Source organism: Trichechus manatus, unplaced genomic scaffold (assembly GCF_000243295.1).
Source record: "Trichechus manatus latirostris isolate Lorelei unplaced genomic scaffold, TriManLat1.0 scaffold00032, whole genome shotgun sequence".
NCBI classification, from domain to species: domain Eukaryota; kingdom Metazoa; phylum Chordata; class Mammalia; order Sirenia; family Trichechidae; genus Trichechus; species Trichechus manatus.
This window is the reverse complement of record NW_004443968.1, coordinates 9,202,294-9,224,793: the sequence shown is the minus strand read 5'-3', so window position 1 is coordinate 9,224,793 and position 22,500 is coordinate 9,202,294. Positions and strand designations below refer to the sequence as shown.

Genomic DNA, 22,500 nt, shown 5'->3' with positions numbered 1-22,500 from the left:
GTGCTTTTAGTACCGTCATGATACTGTGAAGCACAGGCATGAGACATTTTGAGCTTTCGATATGATAGTACTTTGTTTACATAATTTCATCACTTCTTGCCATTTCTCTGAAAAGTTTCTCCAGAAGGTTTGAAGTTATAGAATGACATTTATTTTTAAGCAGCTTAAGACAGTTATACTAGTTTGCAGAAGTATGACTTGTTGACTGCCTTCTACTATAACTTACGTACTATGCTGTGTCCTGTTTCTTTGAAGGAAAATTAAGTTGTGATTAAAGTTGGCAAATAGTTTATGTTTTTTTCAGTAACGTTCTTTACTTCTGTATTTCTGGTTCTTATGACTTCTTTTTCCCTGAATATGTATATTATAGTACAAAAACTTTAAGCAGTTATATGTTTTTATGTATTTTATGTATACCAAAGGGTCACAGATGGTGGAAAGATTTGTTACCGTGAGATAGTGTAGCATTTTGTGATTATAAAATTAATCTGCCCCTAAATCTGTTTAAATAGTTTTTGCCATCTAATGAGCAATATAAATTATTAATATTTTCATGTTCTTGAGGACATTCACAGCCATAATTTTACCAACACAGCTGTTTGACCCAGTGACATCATGTTTTGCATATTTTTGCATTTTAATGAGTTAGTCATTTGAAAGGTTACAAAGAAACCATAATTCATAAGTAATTAAATTATTTAGCAGAAGAAGTATGAGAAGATCGTCTGACATAGGTCACTGTGGGAAGGGAAATTCATAGCTGTACTCAGTTGCACCTGTTAGGAGGTAGATGTGTATAGAAGCTTTTCCCTTAGATTGTGAAATGATTTGACTTGTTAAAATATCTGAATGTATAATACACATACACATACCCTAAAATATTGTATTTTCATTGTGGTAGACTAAGTTTAAATATTGCTTTTAACACGAACATAGCTCACCATTTAGAGTTAGTCATCTTTGAAAGCGTAACTAGATTGGTTTTAAGAGCATTTTAACATAATGATCCCCTCCTTTTTTTTCCTTTTCACATTCCTCTTTTTCTTGAAGAATGAAAGGGCTTCATGTAGACATTTTAGGGATTTTTATTTGATTCTGATTTGAAATTCTCTACTGAATGGAAATACCTTAAAATGCACTGTACCTAGCACAGTGCTTGGTACACAGTAGCTGCTTATTAAATATTCGTTGTATGAAATCAGTGTTTAATTCAGCAAATACTTGGGAATCTTCATTATGTCCTCGTTTTTGCAAGTGAACTCTAGGACCACAAGCAGAACACTGATGTATTCTTGAAAAACAACAATCTTTCAAAAAATATTTCAACTATATGACATTTTAATTGGAGAAATAAAAGGAGAAAGGTGGCATATTTTAAGGTACAGTGATTTATGTATCATAGTTCCTTAGCAGGTTTTAAGAGTAACTTTAAAAACTTCAGCATATGTTTTATGTGATATGTGATTGGGTCAAAGTGTTAATATTTTGGAAGACCATATGCCTATCTTCTATAGTTTAATAGCTATGATATTTACATAATGTTATAATGGATTTTAATAGGAAGTTAGGTGACCATTGGAATTTCATTCAGCACTCTGAAACATAAAGGTGTAACTAGCATGCAGAACAGTATAAAGTTCATAAGATAAACCTGTCCATCCTTGTCTGATTTGGACCTTATGATGAAGGAGGTGTGTCTTTAGGGTTCCCTAGATCCATTTAGGGGTTTTGATCTGTCATTAGCCAGGCAATAGTTGTAACTTGTTATTTTCAGTTAAATGTGTAAATGAGTGGGTGTATGTTTATGTTTCTTTTTCTGATAATGAGAAGCAAAGAATGTAAAAGATTTTACAGCGCTATAGCATTAAATTGTATTTCTGTCCTTGATAATCAACAGTAAATTTATTTTTTAGTGTTGTTGTGCACTTATGGTATGCTTCCATAAATAAGATATTGATGATTACAAGGGAAATTTGTGAAGTTTAAGCTACATACTGTTCTAAAACCTATAAAACTTAGAAACAGAGCAGGTGACAATATGGGTAAGTGCAAAGTGAATGTTTTAAAATAAATAGCACTTGGATGACCTGAGATGTCAGAACTGGAGACAAGGGTGTGTGTTTGTCAATATATCCTTCATGTTTTACAGACTCCTCAGGGAACAAGGGAAGATACAATTTCACCTTTTCTGTGCCAAAACATTTTAATTATATCTTCTTCCAACTACAGCGGTTCAGTAACCAAGGAGCTGACATTGATGCATGTGTTGATAAAGCTGCAAACATTCAAAATGAGATTAACAAAGATTTTGAGCAAAGGGTGACAGCTAATTTTGCACAGTATTCTGCATCTAATTCAGGCCAGTGTAATAATAGAATATTTTATAACTGTTTTGCTATTCAGAAGGACTTTTATGAGTATTTATGTTTGTGGATATCTTTGTATCGTACTCAAGAAATTATGTCTTGTCTGTCTTAGGCTTAAAATTATTTGCATCTATGTTGTAACCCTGAAACAATATTAGAGAAAAAAAAAAGGACCTTCTTATGATAAATTTTTTAAAAATGTAAATCATATGTAGAATTCTTGGCTGTACCTTAATTTATCTGGAGCCCATTAGCTAGAAAAGGTATGGAGATGGTAAACACGTATTTCCTAATATTGCTTAGTATGCACTAATAAATGACCAAGAAAAGTTATATTCAATTTATTTAATTAATAAAACTGTAGTTTCTTTATGTTCTTGAGCTCCTTTGAGCACATTTCAGTGTATTTCTTTTCTATTCTCTAGTTGAAGGCAGCTGACAGTCTTCTTTCACTTTTCTTTTTGTTTGTGAAATTTCTTTCTTTTTTTTTATCCACTCACTTCTCCATCTGCTTTCACTTTTGTTTGCTTGGGCCGTCTCTCATCCCAACTTGATAATGAGGAATGCAGTGTGACCCTGACCTCTATCAGCCCATGCATGACCTTCTGACTCTACCATACAACCTTTGACCTTCTCCTTGACAGCTTGATTAATTACCCTGTGTTATGATTTATGAGTAAGTGCTATGTAAAAATAATAGACAACAGGTGGTCCTCTGAAAACTTTTTGTGGCATGTTTTCTTTTACTGACTAACTTGATGAGCTATTTGAAGTTGGAAACTTACTAGTATGTTGGCCCATATTTTGGTACTTTCATTCCATGGAACACAGCATTAGAATTTAGGGAGCTACAAGTTGAAGCATGGTTGTGATGAACAATTTAAAAAATATTAGCAGGGTGCTGATACCTAAATGCACATTGGGAAGAAGCACAAAACAGAGTCAAGTGACATTTCAAGGGTTTCAGTCCCAGGTCACGTCTTGAGAAAATTACTGAAATAATGGAGGGGGCATTTTTCTAGCAGAGCTGCAGCTCCAACAGCTATGTTTACTTTAACGCTTCACTAGTGGCTTCTGATTGGTTGTCATGATCTTATCTCACTGTTGCACCGAGGATGTTGCAACAGTGACATATACATACCCTTCTTGTGAAAAAAGATGAGAAATAAACCGAACATACATCTTTCAGAAAAGATGATGGACGAGGGTTTGTCCATTTTAACCATGGGCAGATGTAGTTTACAGATCAAAACACTTTGGGTTTCATTTCCCTTGAGGATGGATGCACACCTATCTTCTTTCAAACCAGGCAGATAGAATGCTGAACTTGAAAAATATGATTGACAAATCCGTGTAAAATGATGTCTTACAGAGCCTTTCTTGAAGACCAACAGATAGTTCCATAGGTCAAAGGATTCCACTCTGGCTCCTGACCTCTCTGGTCACGTGTGGCTTGCAGAATTGGCAGGTTATTATGCAGAGCTGAGTACTTTTAGCTCATTTTTTATTTAGCCAACCACAAGAGATTTGAAAAGATGTAGAATATGCCACAAATTTCTGTTTGCCTTATAATTGATAATTAATAGCAAATTAATTTAGATAAACCTTTAGTTTTAGAAATATTTTATTTGGGGTAAAAGTACATTCTGGTTTTGGTCAGGCATTTAAAAATTTGTCTGTTAGTAGAATCTTCTTGCTAAGTACATATCTGTACTGATTTCATTTATTTATCAAGGTTTCTTCTTCTTTGATTCTCTGTGTTCAGCATCACTTGTTTTAGACCTCTTTGACCTTAGCCATCATCTGCTGAGTGAATGATAAATGAACTATTATTTACTAGTAAGTGCATCTATAGACTTCAAAGTAAAGGAGGCCTGGAGGCCCGTGTTTCTCTTTAGATCACAGCAAGTACTTGTGCTGAATAAAATGCTATGTCTAGCACTAAAGTTGGAGGGATACTAAGATCCCATGGTTTATACCTTATAAACACAGGTCTGAAAATGAAGCTACAGTTACAGCTACAAAAGTATAATAAAATGGAATGGGATGAATTAAAGACATAAAGTTTACTTTTACCAATATCTGTTCTCTTGATCACCCCCTTGATCTTCTACTAGACTGTGCGATCAAACATAAGAGTTAATTAACAACTTTGTGTATGCTTTGTCTCTTGAAATGTTGGATATTGGAATTGATTTGAGTAAATCATTATAAAAGATGCCGGGAGTTTTATTTATTTAGTCGTAGGATGTTAGATAATCAGTTTGATCATTTTATCTTGTTAAAGATAACAGGAGAGGTTTCCATGTATATTGGAAATGATCTAACTTTTCATTGTATGAGAAATTTGGCATGCTTAAGGAATAATTAAATATAAAAGGAATACTTCAATACAAAATGTTTAAGATTCCAAGCATTAGTTATGGAAGCCTCCTTATTAGAGTGGAAATGCACAGTTCTTTTGTGATACTATACTTAATGCTTGATTTTATAGTGTATTTTTGTAAAACTTTATTGCTACATTCGGCAAAGGTCACACTAGCATCTCTTACCTATTTCTCTTGTGTACCGATTGAGTTACTGGGAAGAGAAAGAATCAATTTTTTAAATGATATTTATTCTGATTTTTTAAGATGTAAATTGGCATTATTCTGCTTGAAAGAGTTAAATTTAACAATTGATATTTTGTCTCTACTTGACTGTTTGCATTGACTCCTTAGTTTCCATATAATAATATTTATGTAGCAAAAATTTTTGTAGTTTATACAAAAGTATTTCTTTACAATATTGCATTTGACAAAGAAAAGGTAGAAAAGATGAGATTTTACTACCTATCAGTGGTTAGAGCACGTAGATGAGATAGTTAACTTTATTTTGTTACTCCTTTCTCCTACTCATTATAAAATGGCTATGAATGGTCTCTTTGAATACTACATTAATTTATTTATCAGGAAAAAAATTAAAAAATGTAATTTTTTTACAAAATGATAATTGAATTTGCAACAAAGACATTTATTAAAATTAGCTCTCATTTCTGCAGAAAATGTTTCTGAATATTTCTTGATTGTTATTACATTAATTATATTGACAGTCTGAAATATCTAAAGGATAAAATATTTTCTAATAATTTAGATATTTAAGGAGAAACATTCACTGTTGAAATCTAAGTGATAAAAATAATTGATTTATATAGCAGTGATTTAAAAGGAGAATCATTTTTCATTTGTTGATGCCTCAGTGAAAAATTGACATTGTGTCTTTATAAAATTGGACAAATGAGTCATGTAATTTTCAGTTACTTAATCAATAACTTAGACAAATACTACTTCTTTGATGATTTATGTGTGTCTACATTTTATGCTTATTTTGATTGGACACATCAAATTTCAGAGTCCATGTAAAATCAAATAGGCACAATAATTTTTTCAATCCATGGTTTCCAAGAATTGATAAAAACTTGTGCTCAAATCTGATATCACCACAGTATTATTTCTAGTGATTAAGTTATAAATTAGGGTAATACTTTTGCGATTCTGGTTACTATAAATTTTCCAAAGAGTTCACCTTTATTTGAAATTCATTCCTTGTGCAAAGATGATGTTTTTAAAGTCCCACCTTGAGTTTGGAATTTTTCATACTATCACTGAAGTATAGTATATCACTATTTTCAACTGTATTTAAGAATTCTGAGAGTCTGTTTTGGACTTGTTTGCTCTAATTCATATACTCATATGTAAGTATGAGAAACTCAGTTGTGTGTATGTGTTTAAAGTTCAGTTCACTCAAAGAACGTAGGGAAGAAACATGACAGGAGACCACTTACTCACGGTACAGAATCTAGTAAGGAGGCAATTTTCTTTTTGGCCTATGGTGACCTTTTTTGACTATGTTCCTTATATCAGAGACAGTGTACTGAATGCCTCTATTTCACCCTGTTTAGCAGAGTGCAACAGTGTTCTTTAACTTACTTTTGGTGGGAGGAGAAGTTATAGCTGAAATTTGAGAAGGGCGTGAAAAGTTGTAAGAGGCACAAGGAAGAGGGGTAGGAACTTCCTTCCAATGTGATTTTAATAACTAGTCAAGTGTGTCCAACTGTAGAAAATCACCAAGTGACAATCTGTCTACCTGACAGTGATCACAATGAATTACAAGACTTTTGAATAGCTGTACAGATTAGAATAAAGCAGGACCAAATAAAATATCTTTTGTTGGTAAAACTTTGACTTGCCAGCTAAGAAACTTCAAAAAAAAAAAAATTCTCTTGTACTTTGAAGTAGAAGGTTTAAATTTAAAAAATTAGTATTTTATAAGCCTTTCATGAAAGAGGCATTTATCTAAAAGTTTTATTTAAAATTAAAATACATCCATTGAAGAGTGTATGGTGTTTTGTTAATCAGTGTGGTATGTGTTAATACACAGATAATTTTCACATAGGTAAGAGGACTGTATCTTAATTAACAGTCCTATCACTAAAATCAGAACTTCAGTGATCTGGAATCCCCAAACTAAATCAGGATTTTAGACAATAATACCATCTGATTGAGGGAGAAAAATTGAAACAATATAAATAAAATTTGTATGTAGTTTGTGATATCAGCTATTTAAAAAAAGCAACCATGTACAGCATTGTAGCCTATTTCAAAATAAGATAATTCAGTCCATCTTAATATTGGTTTATTATTACTGCTTTAATTTTTAAAATCATCTACTTATGGGAAACTTGATAGAAGGGAATTAAATTTTAAACTTCAAATAGAACGTACAATAATACTTCAAGAAAAAATACAATTTTTTAATAAGTAGGAAATTTAGTAAGCTTAATGTTCTGTATAGCTTTATGTTTTTTATCATAATATAATACATCTTTTGACTATGACCTCGCAAGACTTTACAAGAACATAACTGAGACAACCATAATACAGAATCGAATAGAAAAGACAAGATATGTAATAGCTTCAAAACTTTGTGTTGCACATACTTACTAGTGGTTATTGTTTGTCTCTATTTTCTTGTGGTTAGATTCTTCTATCAGTTATAATATAATATAAATATTAAATGTTTCTTTAATCATAACCATAGAAATGTTTACCTTGTTAGAATTAAATCAGACAGGAAAATATGTTTTACAAACTTAAAGAAAAAGAAAGATTTAATAGCTCACAAGCTGTACTGTAAACTTTAGAACTTCACGTGTTTCTTGGTTCTAGATTTTAATCAAGAAAAATTATATTAGTTTAAAAAATGAAAGAAATTTTAAGGTTTTAAGAGTTGCTTCCATACATCATAGTACACGATTAATTTATTTTGTTTTATGACTTCTCTGGCTTCCTGAAAGAAGACAGATGAATCAAATTCAAGGTGCACAAATAGACATTGTACCTTTTTGATAATGTAGATATGTAAATCTATAGAATGTTTGGTCAGATTTATTCATTTTTAATTACTTATTCTTTTTTGTTGTTCAAAAAAAAAAAGGTCATTAAAGGCTGATTGTAAAGAAAATCCAACAAAATGTAGTTTGAATTGTAAACTTCAATTTCAAATAGTTTATTTTCTCAATATATATTATAAATATAAATGTTGTTTGAAAATGTGCTTTTTATTTAATAATTTATTTTGATCATTTTGGGAAACTAGGCAATCTGAAGTACATTTAAAAAAAAATTTAACCCTTATTAATCTTTGTTACAATTATCTTTTTGTTCTTAATAGGTAGTCGATACAAACAATAAAGGCAATTTAAAATGACTTTTTATTAGAAAAATAAAAATCATAATTATTTTTTCTAAAGAAAAATTTTAGTGAATATGCAACTTTATTAAATCACTAAGTATGAGAACTTTTTTATGAATTGGAAATGGTTTCTAAGATTCATTTTGTATTCTTTTTTCATTTCAAAACAGGAAGGATATGGAGTAATAGTACTGAATCCCAATGAAAACTATATTGAAGTAGAAAAGCCTACGATACATGTACAGTCATCTTCTGATAGTTCAGATGAACCAGCAGAAAAACGGGAAAGAAAAGATAAAGTCCCTAAAGAAACAAAGAAGCGACGTGATTTCTATGAGAAGTACCGTAACCCCCAAAGAGAAAAAGAAACGATGCAGTTGTATATCAGAGTAAGTGAGATCTCTCATTTTCTTCATTATTTCCTTTTGTTTATTTAGGTCTGTCTTCATATAAATTATATTGCTTATGTTTTTTCAAAAAGAGATAGTTAATTTTTAGCCATCCATTTCCCATGGGTGTCTACTTCTTGGAAGAAATGTTTTCTATTATTTATTCAAAATTATAAAACACATCATTCCTATTTCAGTGTGACATTTTATTTAAGTCTCAAATGCAAATGCTGTTTTCTTTTGTGTCATACACTCCTTCAAGGAAGTTTTTCTAAAATAATTTTATTATGATATATGCAGAAGGAAGAAAACTTACCAATCCAACATTCCAACATGCTATTTCTTTAAGTTATTATGCTGTTAACATTATCCGTAAGAGAGAGTACATGTAGCCTAATAATTTTAAGACACATTACCTGCAGAGTTAATAAAACGCTGTAGAAAAACATCAGTCTTCATCTTGGGTGGTAACAGCTTTACTGGATAATGCGTTGTTTTCCTTTCAGCAGCTATCTATCCACTGTGTCTCAGCTTAACTTCAGAAAGCAGATAGAGGGAGAAAGAGTAATTAATATCTTAATAAATATTTAAGCTAGAATAGTTTAGGCATAGTGTAATGAGGGAACTCTGTCCTCTGCTCTTTTCTTACCCAGTGAACCTTTGCACTTTGTAATGCTAGCAGCATGGAATCATGCTGCCTAAGGAGTTCTAATTCTGCAGGGGGCACAAACAATTTTATTTGCACTTTGACACATTCTGCTTGATATACATACCATGCCTTATATATTGGAGGCATATTCATGGGATTTTCAAAGCCCTTATTATGGACTCTAGAAGTTTAATTTAGTAGTAAAGCATGTCAAAAATGCCACTGGGTAAGTAAAACAGTAAATTGTTATGTTCTTCAAGTGAGCAATTCAAAACATTTATGCATAGATTAATTAACATTTTATAAATTGCACAGTGTAGGATAGAAGTAAAGTTTCAGCTTTACAACTTGAGCTATTTTTACATTTCCTTTAAAAGATCATTAAAATATTTCATACCACCTTTAAAGGGAAGTACATTGCTTTTTAAGGTATTTATTTTATTATACTTCTGGTTCATAGGTTCATGGCAAATCACTGTACTTCTTGGAATTGTACTCCACACATTCAAGACGTTTGGTCAGTCTATCCAGTGAGTTATGACAGTAAAACTAGTGAAAGCAGTATATAAATTCTCAAAACCCAAAGTGTATACTGACCGAGAATACCCAATGCACTTCATATAATTAATGAGTTAAGCAGAAGTTGGCCAGATTGTCTTTAAATTTCTCAAAAGCATCTCACTACTTAATGTTATTTTGATGAATAAAAACAGTTACTAGATTTGGAATCAATGAGTAGCTTGCTTGTTCTAATTATATCACTCCCTTTCTTTTCTATGACTGCGTCAGGATCATGATGTCACCCTCTTTTCTGTCATTTGTCCTAAGCTCCCTACTATGTGATCCAGTCTGTCAATTCAGGTCTTATGACAGAGTTTGAAAAAATTACTTCTGATATCCAGATCGCATAAATGAATTGTGTAAGCTTTTTGAAATAAGCAAATCATTAACAGTATTCACTTGCTTATATAAAATGCAAACAAAAAGTGATTTTATGTATTAAGTTTTTTATATCTTTATGACAGTTTCTTTCATTTGCCTTGACATGTACAGTTTAAGCATCTAGTTCAGAAATCTGGCCTGTAGCTTTTCATTCTTGTTTCCTATTTTCTCATTGTCTTGTCACCATTGCTTTCATTTGTTTTGTCTTGTACGTGTACATTTTCTTTTTTACATCTGCTTTACTTATCTTTGCATCTATTTTTTATTACAGCAAGGACAAAAAATCTTTTTTGTGTTGCTTCATCCTTAGGACCTGCTCTCTTTCGCCTTTTTTTTCTTTAATTCTTTTTTATCTTGTTTATTCTTCTGCTAGTTTCACTTCTTTTCCTTATCTTATATTCCCACCTCTTTCTCTTCCAGGCATCTATGGAAAAGACAAAAATAGGCTTACATAGATAGCACCATTTTATGTCTGATGATCTTAGCTATAAACTGTTATTTTTTTCTTAATTAACATCCTTTCTCCTAAAATCTCCCAGAATTGTGCAGAATAGCAGAGGTAAGCTGACATTCTTCAAACATGTTTTAAACAGTAAGTCTTGCTCCTATGGTGGCAGAGAGAAGAATGGTTGATTTTGTGGAAAGTGAATTAATTCTTAGGAAATTTTGATCCCCTTCTTCTGGTACTTCCTTCCTTCTGCATGTTTCCAAATAACAAGTGTTGGTAATTTTAAGACTCAAATCATGGTATGTAATGAAGATAAATTAACTTGTATTCATATACTTTTTCACCATTTATAGTTTCCAATTGATCATCTATTTTTAGCAACCCCATGAGCTTGTTGTTATTGTTAGGTGTCGTTGAGTCAGTTCCGACTCATCGTGACCCTATGTACAACAGAATGAAATACCACCCGGTCCTGCACCGTCCTCGCAATCATTTTTATACTTGAGCCCGTTGTTGCAGCCACTGTGTCAATCCATTTGTTGAAGGTCTTCCTCTTTTTCGCTGACCCTCTACTTTACCAAGCGTGATGTCCTTCTCCGGGGACTGATCCCTCCTGATAACATGTCCAAAGTATGTGAGATGAAGTCTCGCCATCCTTGCTTCTAAGGAGCATTCTGGCTGTACTTCTTCCAAGACAGATTCGTTCGTTCTTTGGCAGTCCATGGTATATTCGATATTCTTCACTGATACCATAATTCAAAGGCATCAATTCTTCTTCAGTCTTATTCATTGTCCAGCTTTTGCATACATATGAGGCGATTGAAAACACCGTAGCTTGGGTGAGGGGCACCTTAGTCTTGAAGGTGACATCTTTGCTTTTTAACGCTTTAAAGAGGTCTTTTGCAGCAGATTTACCCAATGCAACGTGTTGTTTGATTTCTTGACTGCTGCTTCCATAGGTGTTGATTGTGGATCCAAGTAAAATGAAAATCCTTGACCACTTCAGTGTTTTCTCCATTTATCATGATGTTGCTTATTGGTCCAGTTGTGAAGTTTTTTGTTTTCTTTATGTTGAGGTGTAATCCATACTGAAGGCTGTGGTCTTTGATCTTCATCAGTAAGTTCTTCAAGTCCTCTTCACTTTCAGCAAGCAAGGTTGTGTCACCTGTGTAATGCAGATTGTTAATGAGTCTTCCTTCAGTCCTGATGCCATGTTCTTCTTCCTATAGCCCAGCTTCTCGGATTATTTTCTCAGCATACAAATTGAATAAGTATGGTGAAAGGATACAACCCTGATGCACACCTTTCCTGACTTTAAACCCCTTGTTCTGTTTGAACGACTGCCTCTTGATCTGTGTACAGATTCCTTATGAGCACAATTAAGTGTTCTGGCAGATGTGTGGGGGCCATGAGGTAGGTGGAGCAAATCATTTCCTCCTTATTTTATAGTTAAGGAAACTGATGCATGGATGGCCCATGTTTATCTGAGATCACATAGCTAATAAATGGTGTAACTAAGTGCTGAAACCAATCCTTGTCCCTTTATCGATTGAATTGTGTCCCCCAGATATGTGTTGTAAATCCTAACCTCTGTGCCTGTGGTTATAATCCCATTTGGGAATGGGTTGTGTTGGTTATGTTAATGAGGCAGGATTTGTGTGGGGTATATCTTCACTCAATCTCTTTTGAGATAAAAAGAGATTAAACAAGCAAGTTAGAAGCAGAGATATGGGGTAAGATAGATGCCAAGACACATGGAGATTTCTAAGGAACCAGGAAGCAGAAGCTGAAGAGACAAGGGTCTTCCTCCAGAGCTGACAAAGAGAGAAAGCCTTCTCCTAGAGCTGGTGCTCTGAATTCGGACTTCCAGCCTCCTAAACTGTGAGAAAATAAATTTTTGTTTGTTAAAATCACCCACTTGTGGTATTTCTGTTATAGCAGCACTAGATAACTAAGACATCCCATTTCCTCTGTATAACATTGTTCTAATCAATTAAAAACAAAATGCTTATCTGAAATATAAAAACTAAACTATGTAATGCAAGCATGATATAATGTGGTACTCTACATCTGATGATGGTAAAGATAGATTTTTGGCCAGTTGTCACTTAACAGACTATTAAAGGAGCCCTGGTGGTACAGTGGCTAAGTGTTTGTCTGCAAACCAAGCGACTGGCAATTCAAATCCACCAGTCGCTCCTTGGAAACCCTATTGGGCAGTTCTACTCTGTCCTTTGGGGTCACTATGAGTCAGAAGTGACTCAAGGCAACGGGTTGTTTTTTGCTGTTTGTTTATATCCCCAGGGCCTAGAACAGAGCCTTCACAATAGATATTTGTAGAACAGAGTCTTGACAATAAATTTTTGTTGAATAAATAAAGCGGTAGAGCCAGGATTAAAATCCCAAACTACTACTACTACTTTTTTTTTTTTTTTTTCAGAATACCCTACTTCATAAAAGTATGCTACTTGATTTTTCTGTGAGGAAGCATTCAAACAAACAAAGAAGTTGTTTGTCCCCTACCCAATCCAGTGGCTGAGATTATACTCCAAAAATTAATGATAAAAAGTCATTATGCCAATATTTATTTGATACCTTGATTAATCTGTATATTTTCATATGAACATATAAAAGTGGAATACCCTGGCTTTTTTTTCCTTAGCTTTATCATGGTGCTAAAATTAATGGATGAAAATGGAAATAGTTTTTCCTGACATACTGCAGTTTGTGCTTAACACACTTGCTCGTAAGAGTACAGCCATACTGCTGTATCCCCTCTACCTCTACCCTGTATGTATTTGTGCTTTATGGAATCTGTAACTTCGTTTTCCTTTCTTTCTCCTAATCCAAATCCTATCCATATTGTAGTGCCCAGCTGAAATTCCACCTCTTCCTCTCACCGTATAACCAGTGAACTCTTGTTAGGACATCATGGAAGTTACTGTGTTTACTTAGCTTATGTGGAATTTGTCATGTACTATATGGAAGCAGCAGCCAAGAATCAGATCACATATTACGTTGGGCAAATCTGTTGCAAAAGACCTCTTTAAAGTGTTAAAAAGCAAAGATGTCACTTTAAGGACTAAGGTGCGCCTGACTCAAACCGTGGTATTTTCAGTCACTTCATACATGCATGTGAAAGTTGGACAATGAATAAGGAAGAACTGATGCCTTTGAATTATGGTGTTGGTGAAGAATATTGAAAATACCAAGAACTTCCAGAAAAACAAATAAATATGTCTTGGAAGAAGTACAGCCAGAATGCTCCTTGAAGAGACTTTGTCTAACGTACTTTGGACATGTTATTCAGAAGGACTAGTCCCTGAAGAAAGTCATCATGCTTGGTAAGGTAGAGGGTCAGTGAAAAAGAGAAAAACGCTTGATGAGATGGATTCACACGGTGGCAGCAACAGTGGGCTCAAACATAGCAACAGTTGTCAGGATGGTGCAGATCTGGACAGTGTTTTGTTCTGTTGTACATAGGGTCGCTATGAGTCAGAACCGACTTGACGGCACCTTGCGACAACAACATATTGAGATATCTCTTGTATTTTTGTCTCATACTATTATTAGTATTACCAACTTACCTTTTGTGCCTCTCTACCAGATTTCCCCAGAATCCTCTAGATCTTTGAGCATGCTTTGTGGATTTTGGCATTGCATGTCTACCTTGAGAATAAGCAGGTATGAGCCGATTTTTATAGCAGTACAGAGCACATTGTAAGGAAGTCAGGAACTCACACTAAACCCACTCATTAGAATCTAATCCCTTGGAAGGAGATCAAAGCAAAAGACCAGATTTTAGTCTAGAATTACCTGGAAGATGGACCCTGCATTCTAGGAATGAAGGTTATTCTGTTATTAAACTGGAACGTAATGGGACTTGTACTCAGACTGAGGAAGAAGGTCATTAATATAACTTTAGAGTGTATGGGTAGAGTATAGGCAAAAGTGACTTGGTGCTGATCAACCTAATGTTAGGTTAGGACTGCTTAAACATTTCTTCTCTAAGGTGAGACTAGTTATGGCATGTGGCAATGGGAACTAAAGAAGATGGGATTAGATCCAGCAAGTTTAAAAAAACAAAATCAGTTGCTATGGGGAGGAGAATAGGAAGGGCGGTTACATGGTCACAGAAGGAAAAATCAATTGTGGAGGAGACATTTACAGATAGGAATCTTGGCAGAGCCTGGCATTGCACATTAAAGATACTCAAATATTTATGGATTGTTTGCTTGTTGACACCCATCAAAAATCTTATTCCTTAGCATGTGAGATATTTGGTGGCGTCTAGTTTTCTGACTGATTTTTTTCAGCATTCATGTGAATTTTTGCAGTTGTTCAGAGTCAGCCAACTCTGATAAAGTAAAGCTTTCTTTGAAAAAATATGTTGTTGATATTCTGACTTGAGTAATGCCCATAATATTGGCGAGGGCCAATAAACGTCACCCTGTCTTATCCTCTGTACCTCTTCTGTTCTGTACTGGTGCTACTGGAGTCATTTCTACCTGGTGTTTTAACGGCCAAATTTGGTTTATTAATATCACAACCAATGACTGTTTTATCTCTGGAACCGTTTTATTTTCCTAATATAATCAAGCACCAGAATGGGGGTTGTTAAAACACATTTTTTCTTTTTCTCTGGTATCTAGTAAGTAGCCAAAATTTCAAGTTTTTGCTAATAGGTAGTGTACACAGGCAGAAGTAAAGTAGAATCTGGACCCAAAACTTTAAGGTTAGCAAAGTATAATTTTATCTGCTACATCGACATAAATAGATACTATTTTCTAGTGGATTATGTAGCATGTTTCCGATGCATTGGGAGCCAAGCTTGAGAGATCAAAGTACTTAATGTTTCATGTGGCAACTTTCCTTAACTATGAAATAATGCACTTGTTGGCATATATTATAGCTTATTAAGGGGATTGATTTGGTCTAAGTAATAAACATCATGTCAGACATGCCTGGCAGGAAAACATGCTTAATATGTTTTGTAATAAGACAGAATTTTTTTGTTCTTGAAAACATCTGCCAACTGAATTCAAGAGTGAAGACAGAAAATGTCATCAATTTAGTGGTAATCCTATAAATTTAGTTTCTTTCTGAGCAACACATATCAAGACATACAAAATTCCCAGTTTTAATCACCACTGGTTATAGTGCTTTATAAAACGATGAAACAAAAACATTTTATTTTTATATAATGTGCTAATTAATTCATAATGAATTTTAATATTTCAAATGATAAAATTTTAACAAGCATCTTGCCAACGGATCATTTTTTAAAGCATCTGTTTTTAATGTGTTGGATTGAGAACTGAGTTAAATGGCTAAATATGTACATATACTCTTTTAAAAAACATATTTCCACTCCCGTAATTATAGATACACTATTTTTTTCCCCTTAGACCACCAGGGGCTGCTGCTGTTCATACTGGATTTTGCTTTCCCCAGAAACTGAATACCCGAATCATACTACATCTTTAGCTAAATTATTATTTTTTTAGCCCAAATCTTTTAAAATATAACTAGAAAGAAAAAATATATATATAGGCTTAGCTAGTAACTTTACGTGATCAATACAAAATGTTATTTGAAATATTTTCTACATTCTAAGGCATTTATCTGTATTTTTCCAAATTAAGACCTGTAGTCATTGAAGGCAGATTGTGACACAATAGCTGTATTTATTTCCTGTTTTTAGTGTATTAATAGCATTGTGGAAAGGTAGTATGGAGATAAGGTTGATAGCACAGAGTCTGATAGACATGAATTTGAATCCCAGCTCTTGCACTTAATGCAGTGTGACCTCAAAGAAATTAAATTTTGTAAGTCTCACTTTTTTTGTCTGAAAAATGGAATGATAACAACATACATAAAGCAGATATAATACCTAGCACATAGTTTTGGGGCTTTAGGGGCCCAGTAAATAACATCTGTCATCTCTTGAAATCAGAATCAATTAAGATAGAATCTAATTCTCAAGGTCCCTGGCCCTTGTAGAAGTAACTTGCACCAAAAATAGTACCCCTGAGTACCCTCCTGAGTTTGAAACTTGAAGAGCAGTAAGACATAGGAATCAGATAAATGGAGATCAAAATACCAGTTTTACTAATTAATACAGTTCATCAGTGATACAGTATACACATGAATTGATATATTTCAAAAATGATATCGTTCAAAATGTGGTTTAGATCTGTGGCTAAATGGACTTCCTCATATACACCCCCCCCCCAAAAAAAAAAAAAATTTCCTTCTATTCTGTAAACATCCCCTTTGCTTATCACATGGTGGAAAGCAAACTAGAATGCATCCTTCGTTCAAGCAGATTTGAAAGAAGCTCAGGCGAGATGAGCGAAGCATGCTCAGTTTCTCCTTTCACATTTACTAGATAAGTCACTCGCTTGTGGGAAAGAATAAGCGAGGGATGGGACAAGAAACTAGGAATGTTACTCCAGCTGAAGTGGTTTCACATGAGAACAGTGGAGGTGTGGTTCCACCTGACAAGAGCGAACCCCTAATAAAGGATCACTATTACTATTACTATCATTTTCTAATAACTCAATAAGCGATATTAAAATATAATCATGAACTGCTCACTCAAGCATACCCTCGTTTCCTCATTTAAGGTTTTCATTCAAAAGACAAACTGTAATGAAGCTTGATAACAGAAAAACTGACCACAAATATTGTTTAATTTTAAAGTATTCCAAAGGCCAGAATTGTATTTTAAATGGTCAGAAAGTAATATTTATATTTTCATGTTTCATGCTACTAAAACCTAGTAAATAGTAGTTTTTAATAAATATTTGATGAATGAATACTTGAATAAATACTCGCTTACAGGAACTTACAAAGCAAAGGAGACAGACCTTTATATAAATCTACTGTATATAGTAGTGACTGACATGAGATTGGAAGAAATGTGATACTATGTATATTATGACTAAAGTGTGCTAACACTCAGAAAATTAGTACATTTTTCTATAAACCCAATTGAGTGTGCCAAGCATTCTTTGGATTTGGTAAAGCAAGCCAATAACGAAGAATGAAAGATCAGTAAAATAATTAAATCTTTAGATGTAGAACAGAAATGATACTAAAGACCAATGCACTGCATTTATGGGGTTTTGATGGACATTGGACAGTTATTGGGGGTTTCTACTATAAATATGATACAGTGGAAAGAATTAGAACTTCAGAGAGATGGATGCTAATTCTGTCACTTATCAGCTGTGACTTTCCACAAGTCACTCCTCTCAGAGTGTTAATTTCTTCATCTGTTAAATAGGGGTAATCAGATCTAATTAGGCTGTTGTAAAGAATAAATGTGATACATTAATTTGTATGAAAATACTCAGTAGGATACCTACTATCCTATTCTCGTTTTTGTTGTCTTCCCTACCCATCTTTACCTTGGGAAACTTGGGGAGAATTATGGCAGAAAGAGATAGATCTTCCTCATTGGTTTATTTTCAGCAGTTGTCAAACTGTTTAATCTCAGGACCCCTTTACATGTTTAAACATTATTAAGGTCCACCAAGGGTTTTTGCTTATGTGGATCATATTTTCTGATCAAAACAAAACAAACCCATTGCCGTCGAGTCAGTTACCACTCATGACAACCCCATGTGTTACACAGTAGAACTGCTCCATAGGGTTTTCTTGGCTGTAATCTTTATGGAAGCAGATCACTGGGCCTTTCTTGCACATTGCTGGGAGGTGGGTTCAAACCACCAACCCTTCTGTTAGTAGTCAAGTGCAGACCATTTGCTCCACCCAGAGAACTTTATCTACTGATATTTACCATCAAACTCAGAAAATTAAATTGCTGTTTAAAATTTAAGAAAGTATTTATTTGATTTATTTTAAAATAATAACCCATTACATGTTGGCCTAAATAGCATACTTTTTATGAAAAAAACTTTGTTTTTTAAAAAACATAGCAATATGCCATTTAAAAAAATCTTTTTAATGCCTGCTTAATGGGAGACATTTGGATTCTTGTCATCTATTTCTGCATTCACTCTTGTGATATATTGTATTCATTTACATATACAAAGAAAATTTGGCCTCACACAGATATGCAGTTGTAAGAGGAAGGAGTATTTTAACAACTTATTCAGATAATTGGGTATATTCTTTTTGATACTACACGAAAAGTCAACAAGAGGTAGTCTCTTTAAGATTAGATGCTACATGTAATCTAAAGCACCATCAGTGAATGTTTTCATGAACTCTTTTTCGTGAAAATTCATTGGTATATCCTGTGCTTTGAATGGCTCTCTTACTCATGCATGATTTTGTAACATCACGTATTGGTTGACACATTGTATTATACAATCTAAAAAAAAAAAAAAATCCTATCCATTAATATCATCGGAAAAGCTTTTAAGAATTTAAACACCGTCAAACTTATGGGAAAGTATAGAAGTTTTCTAAAATTCTAATTTTAGCAAGGAAGCTCAAATTTTGTCATGGCAACAAATACTGTCATTTATTTACCTTGAACTGACAGGTTTACTTTGTTCATTTTCAAAACAAATGTCTTCCAAATACCCGAGTCTGATAACCATAGTTTGTCAGCCTTACAAGTAGTAGTGGTGTTCTACTTACAAAGCAGCTACTTTAGCTCATGGCTCAGTCAATTGCACAACTGCCTTTCCTGCAGACAGCCATCATGCTTTGGTATGGTTTATGCCTACCTTCCATTTCATCACTCAGAATATTAAACAGACATATACTCAGGGGTTGAGGTTTAATAAAATAATTTTTACTGCTTCACTGGGACATTTTTTTAAAGTGAAGTTGGCGTCATTTGGGGTTCTTTTTGTTTTATTTTTTGTTTATTTTTGTTTTTAACTGTGAGTATGTGGCAGTGAAGAATTCAGTCACTACTGTGGTTTGATACCATGTTTTTTAAACCATTAGTACAGATGCCAACACAGTGAAAAAGACAATGTCTTAGTATTTTATGAAATAATTTTGACCTTGTAAACCCCCGAAAGAGTTTCAGGGATTTCTAGAGGTCTGTGGATCACGTTTCTAGAACCACTGGTCTGCATCTCTTTTCTGGAGTTCAACATAGAAGCAATGAAAGAAAGCAGTTTATAAGACTAGAATAAGAACCACTTTTCAGTTGAGGTGTTAGGTAAAGCAAAACTAGATCAATCAATATGAGTAGCTATGTAAACTGAAATAGAGAAACTGAAACAGGATAGGACTGGTTCTTAAAAGCATTTGGGCCTATCCAGTTTTAACTCTTCTTATCTGGACTCAGGGAACGGTGTGTGTAGGATGCCCCTCCTCCACTCTTCACTGAGAATAAGGCCAGTGGAAATGGAGAATTTAGAGTTTGTTTTTCACTGCTCCACCCCCAACAGTTGAAGGCCCTGGAGAATCACTTGCCCACTTTGTGTTTTAACAACTCCAGTTCTCATTCCATTGTTTTTTCCCCCATAATGGGGTGGCCTTTTGTTTCCCAAGAGATCCCAGATAACTCGTTCCTGCTATCCAGCTGGAGTCTAATATACTGCCACATCATTCTAGCCCTTTACTGGTGCTGTCTCCCTGTGTAACATTTACCTCACTTTGTATTAGAACTATTCCATACTGTTTAAGGGCTGAGTGCTGTTATCTGGTACATGTTCAGTTCAAGTTTTGCTAAGTACCAGCACTGTGACCTCAGGCAAATTGCTTAATCACTTTAAACGTCAATTTTATTATCTGAAACATAAGGATAATAATCATGTCTCTTTACTAGGGTTGTTAAAAAAAAAAAAAAAGTTGCCATCCAGTCAATTCCAACTCATAGCGACCCTATGAAACAGAGTAGATCTGCCCTGTAAGGTTTCTAAGGAGCAGCCGGTGGATTTGAACTGCTGACCTTTGGTTAACAGCTGTAGCACTGAACCACTGTGCCACCGGTGCTCTTTGGGTTGTTTAAAAAAAAAAAAATCCCATTGCCATTGAGTCAATTCCAACTCATAGTGACCCTATAGGACAGGGTAGAACTGCTCCATAGGGTTTCCAAGGAGCGGCTGGTGAATTCAAACTGCCGACCTTTTGGTTAGCAGTTGAGCTCTTAACCTTGGGTTGTTAGTGGTAATTAAAAGAGATAATGCAATTGATTTACAGTCTGTGTTGCAGCTGTCTATAGCACTCTAATTCTGAAGTCACGTTCTTCCTAGTTATCCAAATAGGGTTTCTCTTGTTTCCTGTCTTAAGACAGTATTTGACAGTAACTGTCTAATATACAACTGGATTGATCATGCTTCCATGTGACTTTGAATATCAGTTTTGACTTTACAGATACATAAAATGAGGTTCAGAGATGTAAGTAGAGTTACTTATAGTTACAGACCTCATAAAAGTAACTAGGGTTTGAGCCCACCTATCTGACTATAAGAAGCCCTGGTGGTGCAGTGGTTAAGCGCTTGGCTGTTAACTGAAAGGTCAGCAGTTCGAACCCACTAGCTGGTCAGAGAGGGAAAGATGTGGCAGTCTGCTTCTGTAAAGATTACAGCCTCAGAAACCCTATGGGGCAATTCTGCTCTGTCTTATAGGGTCACAATGAGTTGGAATGAAGTCAAGGGTAATGGCTTTGGTTTGGTTTTGGGTATCCTACTACAAAGCCTAAATTATCCCGACTGTACTGCACTGCCAACAGTAAACAGTTTCTGCACATGCTTCTCTGACATGTGTTTGTGTCTATATAAAATAGATATACGTTTGTGGATTAATGGTTGGATCTTTTTTGATTTGCAAGGCAATTGCTGTGTTAAAAAAGACAAATAGTATTTCCAACAATGCAGTAGTTTATTCAGTCTGTTGTTAGAGGGTTGCAATGAGTAAAAATACCGGGGTAGAGTCTGGGACCCACATTATTCTCTCCTCAGGAGAAAGACCACCTCTCGCTTTATTCTTAACCTGAGTCCCACCCAAACTCTCCATCTGGGATGTGTGAGCTTCTTGACAGTAAAGGAGTTTGGAGTTATCACAGGTGGGGACAAGGGAAAGCCTGAATCAGCTTGTATCGTCAACTCAAAAGTGCTTTATTTACCGCAGATGATTTTTTCTTTCTTTTTTTTTTTAATCGTCCCTCTGATTTCAGCTTGTCTTTAGGTAAATTTGCCTGTACATCTTCAACATCTCAGCCAGTCAGCATATTGCTTACCATCCAACTCTCTTTGATGTTTTAACCAGTCCCGATATTCACATATGAATGCGATCAATGGATGTAAGCACTTCTCTATGCATCTCTCATGTGTAACATAGCAAGACAATGTAACATGTTTACGCGGGACCTGAGCATGCCCCTTGTTGTCTTATGTCACTTCAGTTTGAATTATATATGCATTTGTAAACACTATTTGTGTGGTTAGATTTATTTTTCTGAGAATGAAATTACTACTTGAAACCCTCTGTGTATCAATTTCATCTCATACACAGATAGTATTAATTTTATTCTCAATATTATTTTCACTTATTTAACACTAGAGGAAAACATTGATTTTCTTTCTTGTAATCATTGGCTTATTTAGGCAGCCTGTGAAATGAAGGTAAAATTTCCCTTGTAAATATTAATTTTAATGGTCATCTACCAAGACTATCCCTAATTTTTGTTTGTTCAAAAAAAATGTTTAACTTACACCTGAATTTGTTTTCCTAAAAGCTTTTAATATAGCTTATCAAATGTTTAGTAATTGGTATTTCTCTGTGAAATTTCAGAAACCTCCTTCCCTCAAGAGTTGATAATGAGAAAGTTATATTATAGGATTCTGTCATTTGGGATGCCATTATATATAATGATTCTAAAAGAATTGACTTTTTTAGGACAAATATTGTATAAGACCACTATTTTTTTTTTTTTTTAAATATTTTATTGTACTTCAGGTGAAGGCTTGCAGAACAGGTAGTTTCTCATGTAACAGTAACACACATGCTGTTTTATGACATTGGTTAACAACCCCA

The 22,500-nt window shown here is 34.2% G+C and overlaps 1 protein-coding gene across 14 annotated transcripts in view; it reads left to right on the top strand.

Annotated features, from left to right (window-relative positions):
- Positions 1-22,500, top strand: part of ARB2A (ARB2 cotranscriptional regulator A) — a 483,138-nt gene that overhangs the window by 202,160 nt on the left and 258,478 nt on the right. For all 14 annotated transcript variants that reach the window (XM_023730112.1, XM_004375027.2, XM_012555172.2 and 11 more), the window contains one exon: positions 8,270-8,488. In XM_023730112.1, the coding sequence (XP_023585880.1) occupies positions 8,270-8,488 (219 nt within the window). The remainder of the gene's footprint in view (positions 1-8,269; positions 8,489-22,500) is intronic.